Source organism: Adiantum capillus-veneris, chromosome 25 (assembly GCF_014529385.1).
Source record: "Adiantum capillus-veneris isolate H3 chromosome 25, ASM1452938v2, whole genome shotgun sequence".
In the NCBI taxonomy this organism is placed as follows: Eukaryota; Viridiplantae; Streptophyta; class Polypodiopsida; order Polypodiales; family Pteridaceae; genus Adiantum; species Adiantum capillus-veneris.
In genome coordinates, this window is record NC_140955.1 from 55,467,307 (window position 1) to 55,486,680 (window position 19,374).

The 19,374-nt window shown below is 43.3% G+C and overlaps 1 protein-coding gene across 1 annotated transcript in view; it reads left to right on the plus strand.

The window, feature by feature from the left end:
- Window positions 1-6,170: 6,170 nt before the first annotated feature.
- Window positions 6,171-19,374, plus strand: part of TAF2 (TBP-associated factor 2) — a 132,952-nt gene continuing 119,748 nt past the window's right edge. The window contains exon 1 of the mRNA XM_086499548.1: window positions 6,171-6,989. Within this exon, the coding sequence (XP_086355674.1) occupies window positions 6,853-6,989 (137 nt within the window). The 5' untranslated portion in view covers window positions 6,171-6,852. The remainder of the gene's footprint in view (window positions 6,990-19,374) is intronic.

Sequence of the window (19,374 nt, forward strand, 5' to 3'; positions counted from 1 at the left end):
ACCCGTTTTCTAGACCATTTTCAACACGCCGTATTAGGGAAAATTTTAGTGGCCAGATATTGTCAGATACTCAGAATGACTTGCTGAGGTACAAGTGCTGCTAAACAACATTAATAGATGGTTGTTTATATATATAGCAAGGCTATGAGTTGTTAATGAAAAGGTTTCATTGTTTGTCCCTAAAGGTGATTAATGTTTCACCTTCTATTATGGTTCAAACATTTTAGCAAGGTTTACAAATGATTCCAATAGAATGTATTTATTTTCTTTTCAGAACTATTTACACTCCTCTTTAATGTGTGCTATGAGCATCACATTCACCGTAAGTATTGGCAAGGATGGTCATGGATATACAGGTTCAAATCTATTTTTTGCTAAATGCATGCACACTAGGTGTTATGGGCCCTAGTGTTTAACAAAGGCTGATTTGCAATGGCATGCATATTCATCACATTTGTATTATGCACCATTTTGTACTTTATGTGCAGTATCTCTATGCGATTATGTTTGGATCTACCAAGAAATCCAATAGAGGTCATGGCTCGGTTTGGGTGCTTGTGGATTTTTCAAGTTAACCAAGATGTTTATTCAGGACATTGTTATTTTCTTAGCAATGTTGTACGACATTGTGATCTCCATTTACCAGTCATTTGGAAGAGTGCTTGTAAACCGTGGGGAATCCCACACACCTCACACTATTAGTATCCAAGGGGATAGGCAGGTTACAAAAGTTATGCTACTATCACTATCCAAGGGGATAGGCAGATTAGCAGATTAGAAAGTGTAAGCTTGTGCTAAAGCATATGCAAAGTGTGCATGTTAGCACCAAGAAATCCAATCAGTATGCATTTATTGCTCTAGTTGAAGTTTGCTTATTGTAAGTTAAAGCCAGTTTGCGACTAGGTTTAGTCTCTTCAAGTATAATTCAGGTTCTTAACCTTGACCACTGGTTATGGTGAGGTTGTTTCTGATACAAGAAGATAACAAGTCAAACTTAAACTTGACTGATGAGTTACGTCAGCAAGTTACTTTCATGGAAAGTGAAAGAGGTACTCTTTTGGGTACATCTTTGTTGTGATAACTCGTTTAACATGCTGGTATGCATTCTAAAATGGATTCTACAAACTATGTTGGATGGTATCCGGTAACACAACACGGTTGCAAATGGACAACAATGTGGAAAATCAAGATGTTACTCTTGGTTTCATTGAACTTCCTACTACACCGTATTCCAGTCCAACAGACAGCTAGATCCTTGAAGGGTGCCACTGCGAAGAAACATAGTGTTATTGGGAAGATATCACCATTTTTGTTTTTGAGGACAAAAGCGCTTCTCCAAGGGGGCAATAGTGTCAGGACAATGGTGGGATCGGGCAGCAAGCCAAGGGCTAGGGATTGAATGGCTCAGTGTGGCTAGGAGCCAAGGGCCAGGCATAAGTTAAGAGGTCTGACTTGCAAGGGCCAAGGGCTATAAGTAGGGAGGTTGGGAGGAGAACCATATGCCAATCCACCCTTTGGCCTTTCATATTTAATTATCTTACTTATGCTTTCATGCCTAAGAAAAATACTGGGAAAAATGGATGATAAGGCTCTAAAAGGTATTTTTGTTTGTTACATTCTAGAAATAAATGATATAAATTGCATCATTTTCTAAGCATATCTTGATTAGTTGAGATGTTGTTTTTGTTGAAGATGTAGTTTAACCCTCGTTAGCATGTACAAAGAACATAGATATGAGCTCACAAAATGTATATGAAATGTTGTTTCCTCTTTTCAATTATGGGAGTACAAATGTAAGTTCTAATGCAAATCACATATGCAACCTATATATGTTTCGAACGATGTTACATGTTAGGCATTTTTTGATGCAGATTTACAGGGTGTAATTGATGGGATAGGGCTAAAAACAAGCAAGCTATAGGTATGGCGAGATGGTCGGTGCAAACTTTGGAAGGTAGTAAATTGAGTGCAACTTTGTCTAGTCGTACTCCTTAAGGTTTTCAGCATGCCTCGTATACATCAAATGTTATGTTTGGGTGTGCCTAATATGTATGATGAGAAAGAACCCTTGCATTTGATGAGGCATAAAATTCAAAAAATTGATTGTCTACAATGCAATCTGAGTTTGATGCTATTTTGAAGAATGGCACAAGGTCTTTGTGTGACTTGCCTCCTAGCACAAAGGCCATCGATTCTAAGTGGGTTTTCAAGTTAAAACATAAACCTGATGATAGTGTTGTTCGATATAATATGCTCAAAACAAGGGAAATGATTTTGAGGAGACCTTTGCTCCCACTTGTCGTATGATTACCATTCATAGCATTTGTGCATTGGTAGCTCACAATCGTTTGAATGTAAAGTCTTGGATTTTTAAATCCTTAGGAGGGTAGATTTCCACTAGGTTTATATGCTTTTTTAGACTCGAATTAAGCTGGTTGCTTTGATACATGAGTGTCTACTAGTGGTTTTTATTTCATGTTTGGCAACTTATGCATATCATGGCTTGTATACATGCCTATCATTCTAGGGAAAGCCTTGTCTCACTCAGTAATAGTACTTCTTGTGTTGTGTGCTTGTAAGTTTCTTCTTCATGTTCATGTGCATTCTTGGAGCCATATGTCCAATAGCGCTTCCTCTTGCTAAGAGAGTTGAAAATTAATGTGGTGGTGTTGTTGAGCTACTCTATAGGCACTAGCAAAGAGCACGTGTAGAGGACTATTTGTAACTTTGTGATCTTGGTTATCACATTGAATAGAGTTTCTTTATTGCATTATTGGTATTGAAAAGTACAAAACCTATCATAGGGTTTGCATTCTTGAATAACCAAGAAGAAAAGAATCCGGCAAAAAAAAAAAACTATGCGTTCCTCAATGGGCAGCTTGAGGAAGAAGTGAAGCAACCAAGGAGTGTTAATGCACCTACAAAGTGCTTGGAAAGAAAGTTGAAATATATACCAAAGACAAGGATGCATGATTGAAGGTTCAAAGCATCTCATATGCAAACAAGGGAAGAGTCTATACAAAGTCGAGCATGCTTCAAGAGCTTGACATGGAAGAAGGAAGAAATCTTTCAAGTCCGATGGAAGCGAGAATACTATGGTGACATACCATCAAGTAAGGAGATCCACAAAGAGAGAATGGATTCCCATATCAACCTTTAAGCAATGTGATTTTGCTCTTCTTAACTCTATTATGGAGAATGTTGAAGCTACTACATGCAAGGAAATGTGGTAGAAGGCAATGGCAATAAGAAATTTTGTATGCAAGCAATCAAACATGGATTTAGTGCATTGGATCATGGAGAAGCCACATTTGAAGAAAAGCTGAGCTCTAGGCAAAGAGCTGTCTATGTTCAAGCATAGATAAGTACTTGGCATGATGGAGCTTCCCTTAAGGGAAGGAGTTGAACAACAAGGGAAGGCTCCTCATGCAAGGCTCATGAATAAGGGAAGGCTTGTTTACAAAGTCTTCAACTTCACTAATGTTTTTTGGATTTCTTCTATTCTTGTTTCATTTTAAGTTTTCTTAGATTTCAGGTTTTCTCAGTAGAGATGCTTATGGACTTGAGGAAAAGTGTAAAAGTTTCAAGTTCAACACGTCTTTTTCGATAAGGTAGAAACAAAGGGTCAAGCATGTTGGCATGGTAGCTTAGCATGGTTCTAACATCATTTTGAATGGTCATGAATCTGTATGTCATCAACTATAGATGTTGGAGGACTCTACAATAATTGCTTTTAGAAGATTGGTGAAAAGTACGTAAAAGGTAAGAGTAACTAACATGAATCGAGGAGGTGATATCTCACATCATAGACATCGGTACATAGACCCTTACAAAGAGGAAATAGTCTATTCTAGTGTAGAAGAGCCACACCAAAGGGCTCTTGAAGATATAATTTACAGGTGGAGATATGCAACGAACAACAATGCTAGTCATGTGGTGGCAGATTGCATATAGGAGCCAACATACTAATTTGGGAGCTACCTACCAAGAGATACAATTGTAATCTCTTCATGAAGTGTGAAGAAGAAATGTTCCCCACATTCCCGCCTACATTACGGTGCATCTACCTACAAAAGAGATCCACAACTTATGCTCAAGATTGAGAGCTATAGCTATATAAAAATGTATCGGGACACTAGTTCTATAGAGAGAAAAGAGAGAACATAGATGAGAGTTGAGAGACATTGTGAAGCATTAGATCATTTTGCATTGAGTGTTGTTAGTTGGAGAAAACACACTCATTGTACTTGGGATTTTAGACTTTAGTTTGGGTTTGAGATTAGCCACTCAGTCTTTTGAAAATTACCTTTGTTGTGCATTAAGTACTTTCACAGTACCTGTTTAAGTAGTTTAGAGTATCGTCTGTAGACAATAAAAAGTACTATAAATTACCTAATTGAGTAGTTAAAGTACTTGGATTGTATCCCTTGGTAGTTCTCTACTCAATACAACTTTCCACTAAATTATATCATTGTCTCTTTCATATTTGAATTGTATTTGTCCACTCTCCTTCTCTCATATATATATATATGTGTGTGTGTGTGTGTGTGTGTGTTTGTGTGCGCGTGTGCGTGTGCATGCAAATATGTATAGTCTTGAATGGATGGTCTTTGTGCCAAGATATTTTATATATATATATATATATATATATATATATATATATAGAGAGAGAGAGAGAGAGAGAGAGAGAGAGAGAGAGAGAGAGAGAGAGAGAGAGAGAGAGAGAGAGAGAGAGAGAGAGAGAGTCCCCTCTCCCTTGTCCCTCTTGTCGTTCGCCCTCCTTCTGGTGGCTTCCTTGAGCCCCCTGTTCATGGGATACCTGGCATGCAATATTGCATGCGGCCCACGATTTTCCTATGCTCAAAGCTCCTCCCCACTTCTTTTCTCATGCAAAAAAAATTAGAGAGATACAATCATCCCTAGTCTTTGATACGAATGTGAGATAGAGGGAAAACCGGCATGCCACTAACCACCCATCCTTTCATAGTGTGACTCGTCGTGATAATATTGTATTAGATCGAAAGGGACTCTTAGAGATTATGTGCTTTCAATGTACATATCAAGAGAGGAGTTTCAAAGTTTGCATTGCTGATGAGTTCTCATACCTCCTTGTTGGTAATGTCAAATTTGGGATACCAATAAAAAATCATGGGAGATTTTCTTCCTAAGGGAAACCTATTAGAGTTGGGAAACCTATCATTCTTTGGTTGCGTTTAGATTGCAAAGTATAAAAGAATCCTTAATTGTTTCACCTAGACACTCGCTCATCTCTACTTCTCTCTAGAGTGAAAGAGGGGTTTCAAAGCCAGAATGTTTTCTTATGTTGAAAGTGTCAAACTTGAAATATGAAGGAGAGAGGAAGCGAGGCTTTATTCTTGAAGGCCACTCAAATTGTATCCAAGTCGATACTGTTGGAAACTTGATCTTCCTTTGTTTGCATGTAGAATGGTTTGTTGGGGAGCTACAAAGCTTTGCATAAGTGACAACCTTAGAGAAACATTGCTTCTGGTGATTGATTGGCTACTAGTAGAAGAGCTTCGGATGTTGTGCTTAACTCCACCGACACAAAAATGCAACAATAAGTTTGTGATCACCAATCGACATAAGTGCAATTGGTGAGTGATGAGCGTGACCTTTCTTGCACTAGGCATGCGAGATGGCTGTGCCACGTATGTCCTGAACAAGTAAAATGCACAAATTGAACCAAGCCTTCACCAAAGGGACAAAGCGTGAACTCAATTCTTGTTAGCTAATGTTAAAGGTCATGATTTCATAGAGTTCTAACGAATGTTGCCGCAGTCCTTGTTGAGGTGTTCATTGGCACAAAATTCACTTGCGTTGATTAGCAGACTTGCCACTCTTAGGGGGTTCTATGCTACCACCTCTTCTATTGAAACCTTCCATTGCGTCATGTAACCGCCTATGCAATCCCATTTATGCAAATTTGTTGACAACGCCGATTGAGTAAAATGCCGCAGCGAGAGAACGGCGTCACTTAGGGAACTCGAGAGGGGAAGCACCCTTAGCAAAAGCGAGTACTACTTGCCTATATAAAGCGCAGTGGTATTGAATGTGAATAGCCTCTACCCATATTGCTGGAAAAGTCACTTTGGAAGCCAACGAAGAGGCAGAGCTCAAGGGTGTCTATATAAGGAGGAGTGCCACCCCTTTATAAGCGAGTGTGCTGTCCCCTCCCTTGGATTCCATTGTTTTGCCCTCACTCTGTAGAGAGGCGTCCGTCTGTGTGTTGTGTATCTTCAAAGACGAGAGCGAGCGAGAGCGCGGCTCCCCTGAAGATTTCCAAGCTCCGCTTCTCCTCTCCCGCCTGGCGTTCTCTGCCCAGCTCCCGTGTGCCTTCATTTGTCGGGCCTGCTTTCCTCTTAGAAACCCTATTCTCCTCTTCGTTCTTCCTCGCAGTACTGTCTTCTTCAGAATCGAACGTTGAAACCCGTCGTTTTCTCCATTTCTAGCCAGCGCTGCAGAGTGCGTAGCCCTAGACACCATTCTTCCACCGAGCATTTATTTTTCTCTCTCGTTGCGAACCTCCACATCGAATTCGACATGGACTTTTTTGCTTGCCTAATGAGGTGCATTGATCGTGAAAAGTTTTGACAATTTGGCTATGGATACACAGGGCAGGTTTACGGAAAGTCACAGTGCAAAGTACAAGGATTCTATTGTTTGGTGGAGCATAGCGGCTCACTGTCAGGGCTGCAAGAGAGTTCACTTGTGGATGGAAGGTCCATATTGTTCACGTTCAAGAATCACAATTAATTACTGCAACAAGTTGGCCCCTCCCTCTGTGTCCTTTCCCGGGGGAGCTGAACTGTTTGCAGAGCACTGACCCGATGCATGGCTAAACTCCGAAACAAGAAAACCGGAGAATCGAAAGACCAGGGTCTGATTGAATCTGATCGCCCTCCCTGTGCAGTAGTCCGCCACGAGAAGCTGTGCCTCAAAATTGATGTCCCTAGCCATCGGCTACACGGGTCAGCCTCTTCTTTCCTCTTCTTCAAAGTTAATTTTATCAGTTGGTCGATGTTATTGACAAGGAGATTGTTTAAGCTCAACTGTGAAGATATGCTTCGGGTAACTATGTATTTGAGAGAGAGTTTGCATTCTAGGTACGCAGGAAGAGTAGGTTTTTCCTTGATCCTCAGTGAGGAGCTGGAAATGTTAAAACACTTCTTATACAGAAGACGTTTCAGGAACTTATTTTGCTTTAGTAGCTCCTTTTCTCTTCTTTTTCATCAATCATTTGCATTCTCTTCATGCAAGGTTCTTTTTAGCTTAGCTTAAATGTGATATGCGGAAGTGCCAGAAAAAAGCCTGAAATAAATCCTGGCAGAGCATTCTTATGGAATAAGGCAGCAAATAGGGTAAGCTTAACTGGAATTTTGTATTAGAAAAGATATGTAACAAGTTCAGGCCACATCATGGTGTAAGAATCTTTTAACAACTTTTTGTCACATCTGGAATGGTCCCAATGCTCTATTTTATTTCGAGGCAATAATGCTGGTTATGCTTCGCAATGCTCAAAGGCAATAACGGTAGATCCTCTTTAAGTAAATGGAACCTTTACTATCAAAGCAAGTGGCTGTAAAGTATTTTTCTTACAATAAAGGCATGATAGAATAAAACAACGAGTAATAATTTTGCATATCAGATTTCGCTCAAGGCTGCCCTGATGTGTGACTGTCCTCTGGAGATCATGGAAACTCTCCCTCCATGGTGTGCTCCTTGTAAGAGCTGGTCTGCATCTGTAAGATCCCATTGCCTCTGAATTGCTGGCCGCTGCTCTAAAGAGGAGAACGGTAGGGGAAAACTCTGTTCAACATTGCCCAACACAAGAGACTTCGTCAGAGGAAGAGTCTTCAAGCCGCCCGTGGCCACTGGCTGCCCCACAAATGTCAGGCAAGTTGCTGCAAAAAATGCAAGGCTGCATCGGTACCTTATGAGCATGCAGTTCTCCCCACCAAGGGCGCCCTCTTTGGGCAGCCCTAAAGGGAGGTTAATCAGCATTTTTTCCTGCTCTTGCATATGTACTCCTCTATAGAAGCTGCTTGACTCACATATTCGGTCCATGACCTGAGAAAATAGGCCAAAATAAGAAAATGGGGGAAATAGGGGGCAGCTGGATCAGCTCGGGCTCTAGTAAAAAAAGAGGCAAGGCTGCGATAAAATATCTCAAGCTTGTAAGAACCTACATAGCATGAGAAAACCTCTATTTGATTCGGCCGGGCACAACCGCAAAGTGATCTTTTGCCCCTCCCCATGGGAGATGCTGGGACCGACACGACGAATTCAGAGAGATGCCAAACCCTAGCACCTCCTTAGCTCTCGGAAGGAAGATGGCCCATGGGGTTGGAGTGAGCAAAATGCAACCCTCATGTGAGGGTTTGTGGACGAGGTTATCTGCAACTAATCTCCAAAGTTGATTAGTACTTGGTTAGTATATCGTCCAACCGCTACCCCCGAAAGACGCGTGGGAAATGTCGGTCTCTACTCTTTGCAGACGTCACAAAGTGATGACGTGGCATGACCACCCGGACAATCCCTTCAAATAAAATGATTTTATAAGGTATTCCAACTTATGGGGTCCCGTCCGATGGGGCCCAAGGGACATAAAAAGGAAATAAAAACCCTAGCGCTGGCCGTTGACATAGCAGGCTGTTACGGGCACCCAAAAAACCCATTGAATGGTGTTGTAGTAGGACTGTATGGATTCTCCGTAAATTGTGTTGCTGTGCTGACATGGCAGGTTGTATGAGTTCTCAAAAATTACGTTCCCAACGCTAGCTTTTGAGAGCAGACGCTTTTGAATTGAATGCTTTTGGGGCTATGCTTTTGAGCATCCCTTGTAAGTTTATAAGAGCCCTTGGGGCCTCACTCTACAGAGCATCTGGACACAGAGTGCGCCGGGTACCTCTGGGCTCAAAACTACACTGGGCCGTGTCGACTCTCTCTCTCTCTCTATTTAATATTAAAGTCCAATGATTTTAAAATTTTTATTTGTGTGTTGCTATTGATTTCTCGCTTGGAGTATCCAAGGTTGTCACAATAGACGAGACGTTTGAACCACCAATGGTTTGATACCATGTCAAAATAGGCAGCGGAAGATATGGTGATCACATGAAGGTGCGGTTATGACACGGACTTGACTCTGATCCGGAGTATAGATTGATTGACCACGATCTGGCTCGACTCTGATAGGATCCTTTCCTACAAGAGAACACGTGCAATCCTACACACATATACATGTGAGAATAGGGATCCGGAGATGCAAATAAACACACACACTAGCCTTCGATTCATGGATGTAACGGGAGGGCTAGTACTAGCCTTTGATTCATGGATGTCACGGGAGGGCACCATGTGCTTACGGAAAGAACATACGACATTACTTTAAGTACTTCAAATAACAACCGAATTGAGAGAGAGAGAGTGCACAACACATGAGATGGGGAGTGGCGGAGTTCCATCCCAGGAGAGCAATGGCCCCAAACCTTGGCGCCCCTTTCGGTATTTCTTTATAATGCTTCACCAGAGTACGACGCCCGTACTCCATCCTCTGCACCTCCATGCGGGAGTATGCCAAAGAATGAGCGCATGGCACATATTTAAAGTCCTTGGGCCTATCCAAAAGCATTACATGAAAAGCATCAAGTTGTAAAAGCATCTAGTCTCCAAAAGCTTGCATAGAGGGCTGTCCGTACAATCTGCCACGTCACCATCCGCCAGTGCAATTTGCGGAAGTCTGTACAACCTGCCACGTTGTCACAAGACGGGCACAGCGTGCTAATAGAAACGAACAGACTGAACAGACTTTTAGCACTTCAATAACAACTGAACTGAAAGAGAGAGAGACGACACGACACGAAGAGGCGGAATTCCACCCAGAGAGTATTGGCCCCAAACCTTGGCGCCTCTTTCGGTGTTTCTTTATATTGCATCAACACAGTACAAGCCTGTACTCCAGACTCTTTACCTTCTCCAGGAAGCATGCCAGAGAATGAGCCTCATATTTAAAGGCCCTTGGCATGAAAAGCAGTTACAGTAAAAAGCCTTTAAAACTCAAAAGCTTCTGGTCCAAAAAGCAATGCCAAAAGCTGCCAGCGTAATTTATGGAAATCTGTACGACCTGCCACGTCATCATGCCAACGCAATTTTTGAAAATCTGCCACGTCATCAGTTTTTGCGTGTCCGGATCCGGCTTTATTTTCTTTCTTTATGTCACTTGGGGCCCCATCGGACTGGGTCCCCATAAGTTGGTAGGACTTCTTCTGTTACTTGTTCTTCTTAGGGTTTAGGCCCCTCAGCCACATTTGTAAGTTGGTTCCATTCTTTAGGCTTTGACACGTTAGCAGTTTGTTACACACGCCATCAATGCAAATCACGGGCGGTTGTACAACTGCTATGTCTTCACGTTTCTATGCAAGATTTGTGTGTGTGTGGGTGTTGGCTTTAATTCTAGAGACTTGGGTCCCGGAATACCTCATGCTGAGCTTTGGAAAAAGCCGCTCCTTTCCCTTTCGTTTCCTTAGGGGTGCCTTCTCAAACATAAGAGCACCCAATCATCTTCCTTTAACTTCAAGTCGCGTTTATGTTTATTTGTTGCCTTCTTGTGCCGTGCTCGAGACTTTTCCAGAGCCTTGCGAATCTTGGCAAAAGCAGTGCCTAAATCGCTCGTGTACTGATCTGCTTCAAAAATCTTATCCTTGGTGCTTAGAAAAGGAGGGACCTTCTTAGCACCTTCGATTACCTCAAATGGCGCCTTCCCCATTGAAGAGTGAACCGTGTTATTGTAGGCAAATTCCACCAAAGGCAAGTGCTTTTTTCACTGATCCGAGATGTAAGACTTCAATAAATCCAAAACCACTGAATTGGCTATCTCAGATTGCCCATCTGTTTGTGGGTAGTGTCACAAGACGGGCACCATGTGCCAATAGAAAAGAACAGATTGAACATACTTTTAGCACTTCAATAACATCTGAACTGAGAGAGAGAGATGACATGGACACGGAGTGGCGGAATTCCAACCCCAGAGAGTATTGGCCCCCAAACCTTGGCGCCCCTTTCGGTATTTCTTTATATTGCATCAACACAGTACAAGCCGGTACTCCAAACTCTGCACCTTCTCCAGGAAGCATGCTAGAGAATAAGCCCTAGCCTCATATTTAAGGGCCCTTGGCCTGAAAAGCAGTTACAGTAAAAAAAGCTTTTAAAACTCAAAAGCTTTTGGTCCAAAAAGCAATGCCAAAAGCTGCCAACGTAATTTACGGAAATCTGTACAGCCTGCCACATCATCAATCAGCGCAAAACATGGAAAGCCGTACAGCTTGCCACGTCATCATGCCGGCACAATTTTCGAAAATCTGCCACATCATCAGTTTTTGGTGTCCGGATTGTGCTTTATTTTAATCCTTTATGTCACTTGGGGCCCCGTCGGACGGGGTCCCCATAAGTTGGCAAGACTTCTTCTGTTACTTGTTCTTCTTAGGGTTTAGGCCCCTCGGCCCACATCTGTAAGTTGGCTCCATTCTTTAGTCCTTGACACGTCAACAGTTTGTTACAGGTAGAATGAGGATGAGAACTGCAACTGCGTGCCAATGTTCTCCCAAATTGCCCTCCAAAACAAACTCGTGAATCGAGGATCTCTGTCTGAAACTGTCGTCTTAGGCATGCTATGTAACCAGTGCAATGAAAAGTCTCGCTAAATGATCAGGCTTGACTGTCTTCTTTACTGGAATAAAGTGAGCTTGCTTGCTAAATCTGTCAATAGCTGTCCAAATGCCATCGTGCCCACTTTGAGCCTTGGGAAGATAAAAAATGAAGTCCATAGCAATGCTTTCCCAGAGGGCGGCAAGGAATGGGTAAAGCCTGTAGAAGTATTGGGGCCTTATGCCTGTTAAACTTGACCTTTTGGCATACTAAACAACTGCGAACAAAGTCATCCACATCCTTTTTGAGCCTCGGCCATGCTCAACACCCTTCAAGGTGGTATCTATTCCGTGGTGGCTCGTAAAAGGTGGACAATGGCACTCTGTCAAAACCTTTTCCCTCAAAGACCGTGTAACACACAACATTGTTTTCCGCATCAAATAGCCATCCCGTATGGAATAGCCTCAAACTGTCTCCCCATTATGTGTGTATCTAAGTGAAAATGTCAGCAAAGTCGGGATCTGTGGCTTATTGGTCAACCATGCCCTCGAAAATTCGGTGATGTATTGTGGAAATAGCCAAAACCAAGGGGTTTTGAGACAACGCATCTGCGACTAAGTTCTTATGTCCCTGAACATGGACAACTTGAAAGTGAAACTGTGACAGGATGTTAGCCCATCGCATCTTGTTATGTCCCGCTCACAGTAGAGGGGATCTAGCCCAGATGTCGTCGGGATGGGCGTCTAGTGTCCGGGCGGACGTGTGTGAACCCGGCGAGTGTGGCCGGCCATTATTATAAAAAGGAGGCCAAGATGTCATTTGTAGTTATCGACCCCCACTGGTAGAGTGCCAGTGCTTAGCTCGTGAGGCTAGGAGTGCGCGAGGTCACCTCGAGGAGGTGAAGCCGGGTGGTATGGGACGCTCGGTCTTACAGGTGCACTCCTACGTCCTTGGATGTTGGCCCAGGACGGGGGAGCTGCCGGATGGTGGCTATGGTCGGGTGGTTCGTTTGACGCGTGTCCACTTTTTGCAGGCAGTCTGTGTAGCCGGGAGATCCACTTCGTGGTTTCGTTTCATGGTATCAGAGCCGGCTTGGCTGCAAGAAGGACCGTGTGCACACCTACAGATTGTTTCGGGTCGGAGAACCTCAATTTTGTGTAATTTCAGTGATCAATTGCTTTTTCTTCTCATGAGCATGTGTGCATGCGAAAAATTTATGTTGTTTTTGCTGATTTTTGATAAAAATCAGAGATTTAATAGGTATGATTGCTGAATTTTGCTGATTTTTGACAAAAATCAGAGGTTTCTTTATTAGTCTTGCTGATTTTCGACGAAAATTGGAGAATTAGGCTAATCTAAAGGAAATTTCAGCATGCAGTACTTTTCTAATCCATCTCTATATTCTCTCTCTGTGCGAAGCGGAGAGAGAGAGAGAGGCTCGTACGGTGTGGTCACAGCGCATGGAAAGAGAACTTAAACGCTAGAGAGAGAAAAGCCTGGTGTGGAAAGCAGGGGCAGCAATTGCAGAAGCCTCCAACATGGAAGCCCATCGTGTGCAAGGCATGAATTAACACACGCCTCGACAGCCTTACCTCTTTCCATGCATCATCTGCCTTTTTCCCTGGCGTTCGGTTTCTTCAAGCGTTGGAGTTTTCTTACACTCGTCTCCTTGCGTGGTTTTTTTTTTAAAACGCTATATGATAGGTTGTTTATTTTATTAAATGGTCCTCTTATTTTAAATGGGCAGGACATTTAGAGTTTTTTTTTAACAAAGGTCTGAAACCTGCACATTAAAAAAGACTCAATTACAAAAACTTGAGTTTTTGCAGAGAGTGAAAAGTTTAACTCTCTTGCTTCTCTCCCACCGCTTCTTTCTCTCTCTCTCAAAGTCCGAATTCAGTCGAATTTTGATATTTCTCGTTTTTCTCGCGATGGAGTCCTCCAGTTTTGATTACGAGATGTGGGCACTCCAGATAAGAAATTATTTTCTGTTTTTGTGCGCCATTTTCATGGAATATAAACATTAATATTTGTCACCTCGAGAGGCTTTACATGGCCTTTTGATACTCATATTTTGCTCTCGAAAACACAGCTCAATTGACGACTATGACATTTTTTGTGAGCGAATTTGAAAGTCGACAATTGCCGATGCAAATTGCCGATAACGTGCATCCACAGGTTGGACGAATCACTCAATTTTTTGGTGAGGAGAGAGAGTGTACACAAGTTGCAGTTAATAATTGGCTTCGCCAATGGACAACTTGTCACAAGGCGGCACCACGTGCCAATAGAAAAGAAGAGACTGAACAACTTTAAGCACTTCAAATAACAACTGAACTGAATGGAGAGAGAGAGACGACACGCGACACGGAGTGGCGGAATTCCACCCCAGAGAGTATTGGCCCCAAACCTTGGCGCCCCTTTCGGTATTTCTTTATATTGCATCATCAAAGTACAAGCCGGTACTCCAGACTCTGCACCTTCGTACTGAAGCATGCCAGAGAATGAGCCCTAGCCTCATATTTAAAGGCCCTTGGCTTGAAGAGCGGTTATAGTAATAAGCCTCTAAAACTCAAAAGCTTCTGGTTCAAAAGCAAAGCCAAAAAGCTACCAGCGCAATTTACGGAAATCCGTACAGCCTGCCACGTCATCATGTCAGCGCAATTTTTGTAATTTGTTTGCTGCCTTAGGGTTAGGGTTAGGGTTTCTGGCAGAAATTAGGGTTTGCAGGTTTTAGGGTTAGGGTTTTCAGAATTAGGGTTTCTGCAATTAGGGTTTCCAGAATTAGGGTTTTTGGTAGAAATTAGGGTTAGGGTTTTCTGCACTTGGGCAACCACGTCATCACTCTGTGACACTTCTTCTGTTGCTTGTTCTTCTTAGGGTTTAGGCCCTTCGGCCGGTAGCTCCGTTCTTCAGTAGGTCGACACGTCAGCAGTTTGTTACACAACTTATGTTGATTTCCATGAAAAATCAGATGCACAAAGGATGCAGATGCTTCCTCGGTACTTGAAAGGTGCCGCACTCATCTGGTGGTGTAACATGATAGAAAAACCTGCGATGTGGGTTGATTTTTGTGCAAAGTTCTTTGTTCACTTCGCTAGAAAGGATCCGTTGAAGGCATACACTCTTCAGATCAATTTTGCTAAAGCAAGAAGATCCATGTAGTCTGTCGAGAACATCATTGATCCTTGGGATAGGGAATCAATTCTTGATGGTGATTTTATGAGAGCTCTGTAGTCATTACACATTTTCCAAGATTCGTCTTTCTTTAGTACTAGTCACGTGCACATCTAACCCTATGTGCATGTGGACAAGCTATCTCAGGTCCAGGGTTCGGGTCAGCCTAGGAAGTATTCTGGCACCTTTGTGAGCCTGTGAGAAGGCCTTGCATGTCCAGGCACTTGAGAGTAGTTGCATATCCTTTGATTGCACACCCAGTACCACCCAACATATGCATCATCCAAGCAGAAGAACCAAGTCTTGGCTAGTTTTGGGACATAACATTTTTGGGCATTTCTATTTATTTATTTTACCATTTACGAGGGTCGTGGGCTGTAGGGGAGCTTGCTCGACCCATCCTTCAACAGCTATATAAGCAGACAGGGGGCGCCCATTTCTAGCAGAAGAGACAGAAGAAGTTCCAACAACTTGCAGTGTTCTCTCCTCAGCAAGACCGACAGAAGACACTCTAGCATTTTCAGTCAACAGAAGCAGCCAGCTTTTTGGAGCCCAGTTCCATTAGCGTTTTTTGCAACACTCCCCTAGCGTTTTCTCCAGATCTAGCCCCTAGCCTCGCAGATCTCACCTACCCGTAGCAGATCCTCGCCGTACCGTCGAGTCAGCCAGCGTTTACAGTTTCAGCCCACTGTTTTCAGATTTCAGCATCTGCTTTTTCAGCGCATCGTCATCTAGTCGTCGTCATCGCCATCCTCGTCGACATAGTGTCAGCATTTAGCAGAAAGTTAGCATCATCCAGATTTCAGCATTTCAGCCCTAGCGTTTTCAGTTTTCAGCCCGTCCTCGTGGTTGTCATCATTGTCGTCGACATCATCGGCAAGTCCATTGCATCTAGACCATTGTACCAGATTTGTGCAATCTATAGCATAGACCTCTCTCGCCATAGAGAGGGGGGCCCTTGGAGGAGGGTTTGAGAAGCGCCTGGTGTCGTATTCTTCTCTCTCTCTCTTTTCTCTCAGTCTCAACACTTTTATTCACAGTAGCTTTCACTTTGTTTGTGATCATTGTATTCTCTTTCTAAAGGACGGAAGGCTCTCCCTTCTGTAAGTAAAAGGAACCCTTGAGCACAGTTCGGGGCACTCATCTTGAGCAATATGAACATTCACTTCCGCTGCACCTTACATTGGTATCAGAGCTTTGGTAGTGTTTTGTATCACTCAAGGAAAGAACCACAAGAATTTTTTTGCTTCTTGTGGTCGCACGTAACTCAAGTCTGCTTGGGCGTGTCGATTCCTAATCGTGTTTCAGGAAAGAAGGGCTTATCCAGCCTCCCCTTAGCGGACTGTGCACTTAGCGGCCGGCCAATCGACGTGAGGTGGGAAAAAGCAACTTTGGTGTGAGCACAAGGCCGCCAAGGGGTGTGCCCGCAGGGAAGAGTCGAACTCGGGTAAGAGAAAAGACTTCTCAAACACCGATTGCAAGCTAAAGAACTCCAGAACCTCAAGAACCCAAGAACCTCAAGAACCCAAAAACCGCAAGAACCCAAGTTCCTCAAGAACTTAAATACCCAAGGTCTCAGTGTATGGTAGCTCTCGAAGCGGAATAGATACTTTGCGTAAGGTGATGAGAGTGAGTTGGTGACGAAGAATTTTTCCCACCAGGAGGATTCTTTTCCGATCCTCTCCCTTCCCCGTCTATGCCACAGGTTGCACCAAATCCTATGGAGCCTTTGATCATGTCGATGATGGGCATGATGCTACAACAAGAGGCGGAACGCACTGCCCTGGATCGCGACCGCGAAGAAAGAAAGGCAGCCTTGGAGCGTGAGCGTGAGTACGCACGCGAAGCTCAACGCATAGCGGCCGAAGAAATACGAGCGGCCTTGGAATTAGAGCGTGAGACGCAAAGAGACCAACGCATGCAAGAGTTGGTCCTACAGGTACTCACCTCGAAATCCGAGCCGATCAAAGATGTGGGCAATATATCAGGTAGCTCAAGTTGATGCGGACTCCAACAGTCCAGTCATTGAGAAGTTGACGTTCAGTAAGTATGACGGTAAGATGTTATTTATTCTTGGTTGCATCAATTCAATGCTTACTTTGCGACAACTAAGAAAAAAGGAAATAGCAAAGTTTTACGGTAGCCATGTATCTTACCGGTGATGCCATTAATTATATCACGCATGGCCAGAAGCACAGTTGGCCGCGCATCTAGAGGAAGCCGAGGAAGGCGTACCCCTTTCTTTCAATTGAGTCGACTTCCAAGACAAGCTCAAGGCGCGGTTTATGCCACCTTAGTACTTAGCGCGGTTTAAAGAAGATTGGTGCAATCTCAAGCAAATTGGTATGCCAGTCATGTCTTTCTCTAACTGTGTTTTGTAGCTCGGCACCCAATTACGCAAATCGGATGATGAGCGCAAAGAGGCATTCCTTTTCAGGTTGGACGAGTATATCAAGTTTGATGTCGAAGTACTCGACCCAGTGGATCTCAATAAGGCGCTAGCGATTGCTCTCGCACAGGAGATGAAGCACAACAAAGGAAAGCCTAAGGAGAACAAGTCTTCTCACAGTACCTCCCAGACTCCTTAGAACGGTAAGAACGGTAAGAATGGTAACTCTTCTAGCCCATCTTCCTCTAATCCTTCGAAAAAGAACTCTCAAAATGAATCTAAGGGTAAAGCTAAAACACCTGCCTCTAATCCTTCGAAAAAGAACTCTCAAAATGAATCTAAGGGTAAAGCTAAAACACCTGCTAAACCTAAGCTAACCCCTGATAAAAAAGATGCACAAGGAATTATAGGAGGATACATAACGCTAGAAGAACATGTCATTTATGCTAAGGAAGGTCGATGTTATCAATGTCACGTCAAGGGTCATATAAAAAAAGCATGTCCTAAGACAGCACCACCTAAAGAACCCAAAGCACCGACAGCTTCCCAAGCACTTTAGTGAACCAATCTGAGTCTCCACATGTTTCTGACACACACATTGATGAGTGTCTCTTTAAATGTTATGGTCATGTGAAGGGTCAGCGTTTTGTCATATTGTTTGATTTAGGCAGTATGCATGATGTGATTGGTGACTCTCTTGTAGAGAGAGCCCGCGACACTCTTGCAGAGAGAGCCCGCGTGGAGGGTAGCTAGACAACTCCTCTCGAGGTGTCGGGCTTCACTCTCGGTATGGACGCAAGAGTGCCTTGATGTGTTCTTTATTGTTCAACAAGCTTCCTTACGTCGAAAATTTGTCGTGTCTCCTCTCTTAAGATGTGATAATGATTTTGGGCATTAGATGGTTCGTGCGCATAGTCTCTCATTGATTGGGCAGACAATACTCTCACTTTAAATTCCAAAAGTGACTCTCCAATGATCATTCGTGGTGAGAAGGGTTTGCATTCTTTACCTTCTCATGTGTAGGCGAAGCGTGAATTACGAAGACGAGCACAAGCGGCATTCCTCTATGCCTCTCCAGTTACCCAAAGCATTAAGGCTGCAGACAGGTATTCAGCCTTGTTTACCAAGTATGAGCACCTCTTTTTGTAGGATGATCTTCCACGCCGTCTCCCTCTCGAGCGGTCGGAGGACCATCGCATCGAACTCATGCAGGGGGCATAGTTAGTTAGTAAGTCTCCCTACCGTTTGAACAAGACTAGAAGAATTAGAGCGGCAACTCATGGAGTTGGTGGCCAGATTCATACGTCCTTTTGCTGCTCCTATCTTATTTTTTTGCAAGAAGAATGGTTCGTCTCATTTGTGTGTTGATTAAATAGATTTGAACAAGATGACCGTCAAGAACAAGTTTTCGATGCCTCGCATTGAGTATATCCTCGATAGGCTCAATGGGGCAAAGGTTTTCGGTAAGGTCGATCTCAAAAGTGGATACTATCAGGTACCGGTATTCAAAGGCGACATCTACAAGACCGCCTTTTGCACAGAGCGAGGCAATGGGGGAGTATGTGGTTATGCCATTTGGATTGACAAGTGCCGGGGGTATATTTAACCGTCTCATGGTAGACCGTTTTGGCGATATGGTTGGCATGTGTGTGTTTATCTTTCTTGATGATACTCTCATTTTTTTTGCATTGTGGGAACAACATGTTCTTGATGATTTTCTTATTTTTTCTGCATCTAGAGAACAACATGAAAAGGTTCTAGAAAGGGTTTTAGCATGTTTGGATGAGTGTCAGCTGTACATTGCAACTAAGAAATCTGAGTTTTTTTCTCACTGAAGTTACTTATTTGGGCTACATCATTTCTGCAGAAGGTGTCAGGTGCGATCCTGCGAAGGTAGAACAGGTTCGTAATTGGGATTTGCCCAAAACTGCATATGTTGTGTGTCCTTTTCTTGGTTTATATCAAGCATATAGTTCGCACACTGAGAATTTATCACGCATTGCCGCACCCATGACAGATGTTTGGAAAGGGGTAAAAACTCGCTGGCAGCGCGTGGTTTTGCCCGAGGCAGCCATTGAGGCTTTCGCAACTCTCAAGTTTGCTGTGACAGAAAGCGTCGCGTCTCATCCTTGCCTCTTGGGATGACC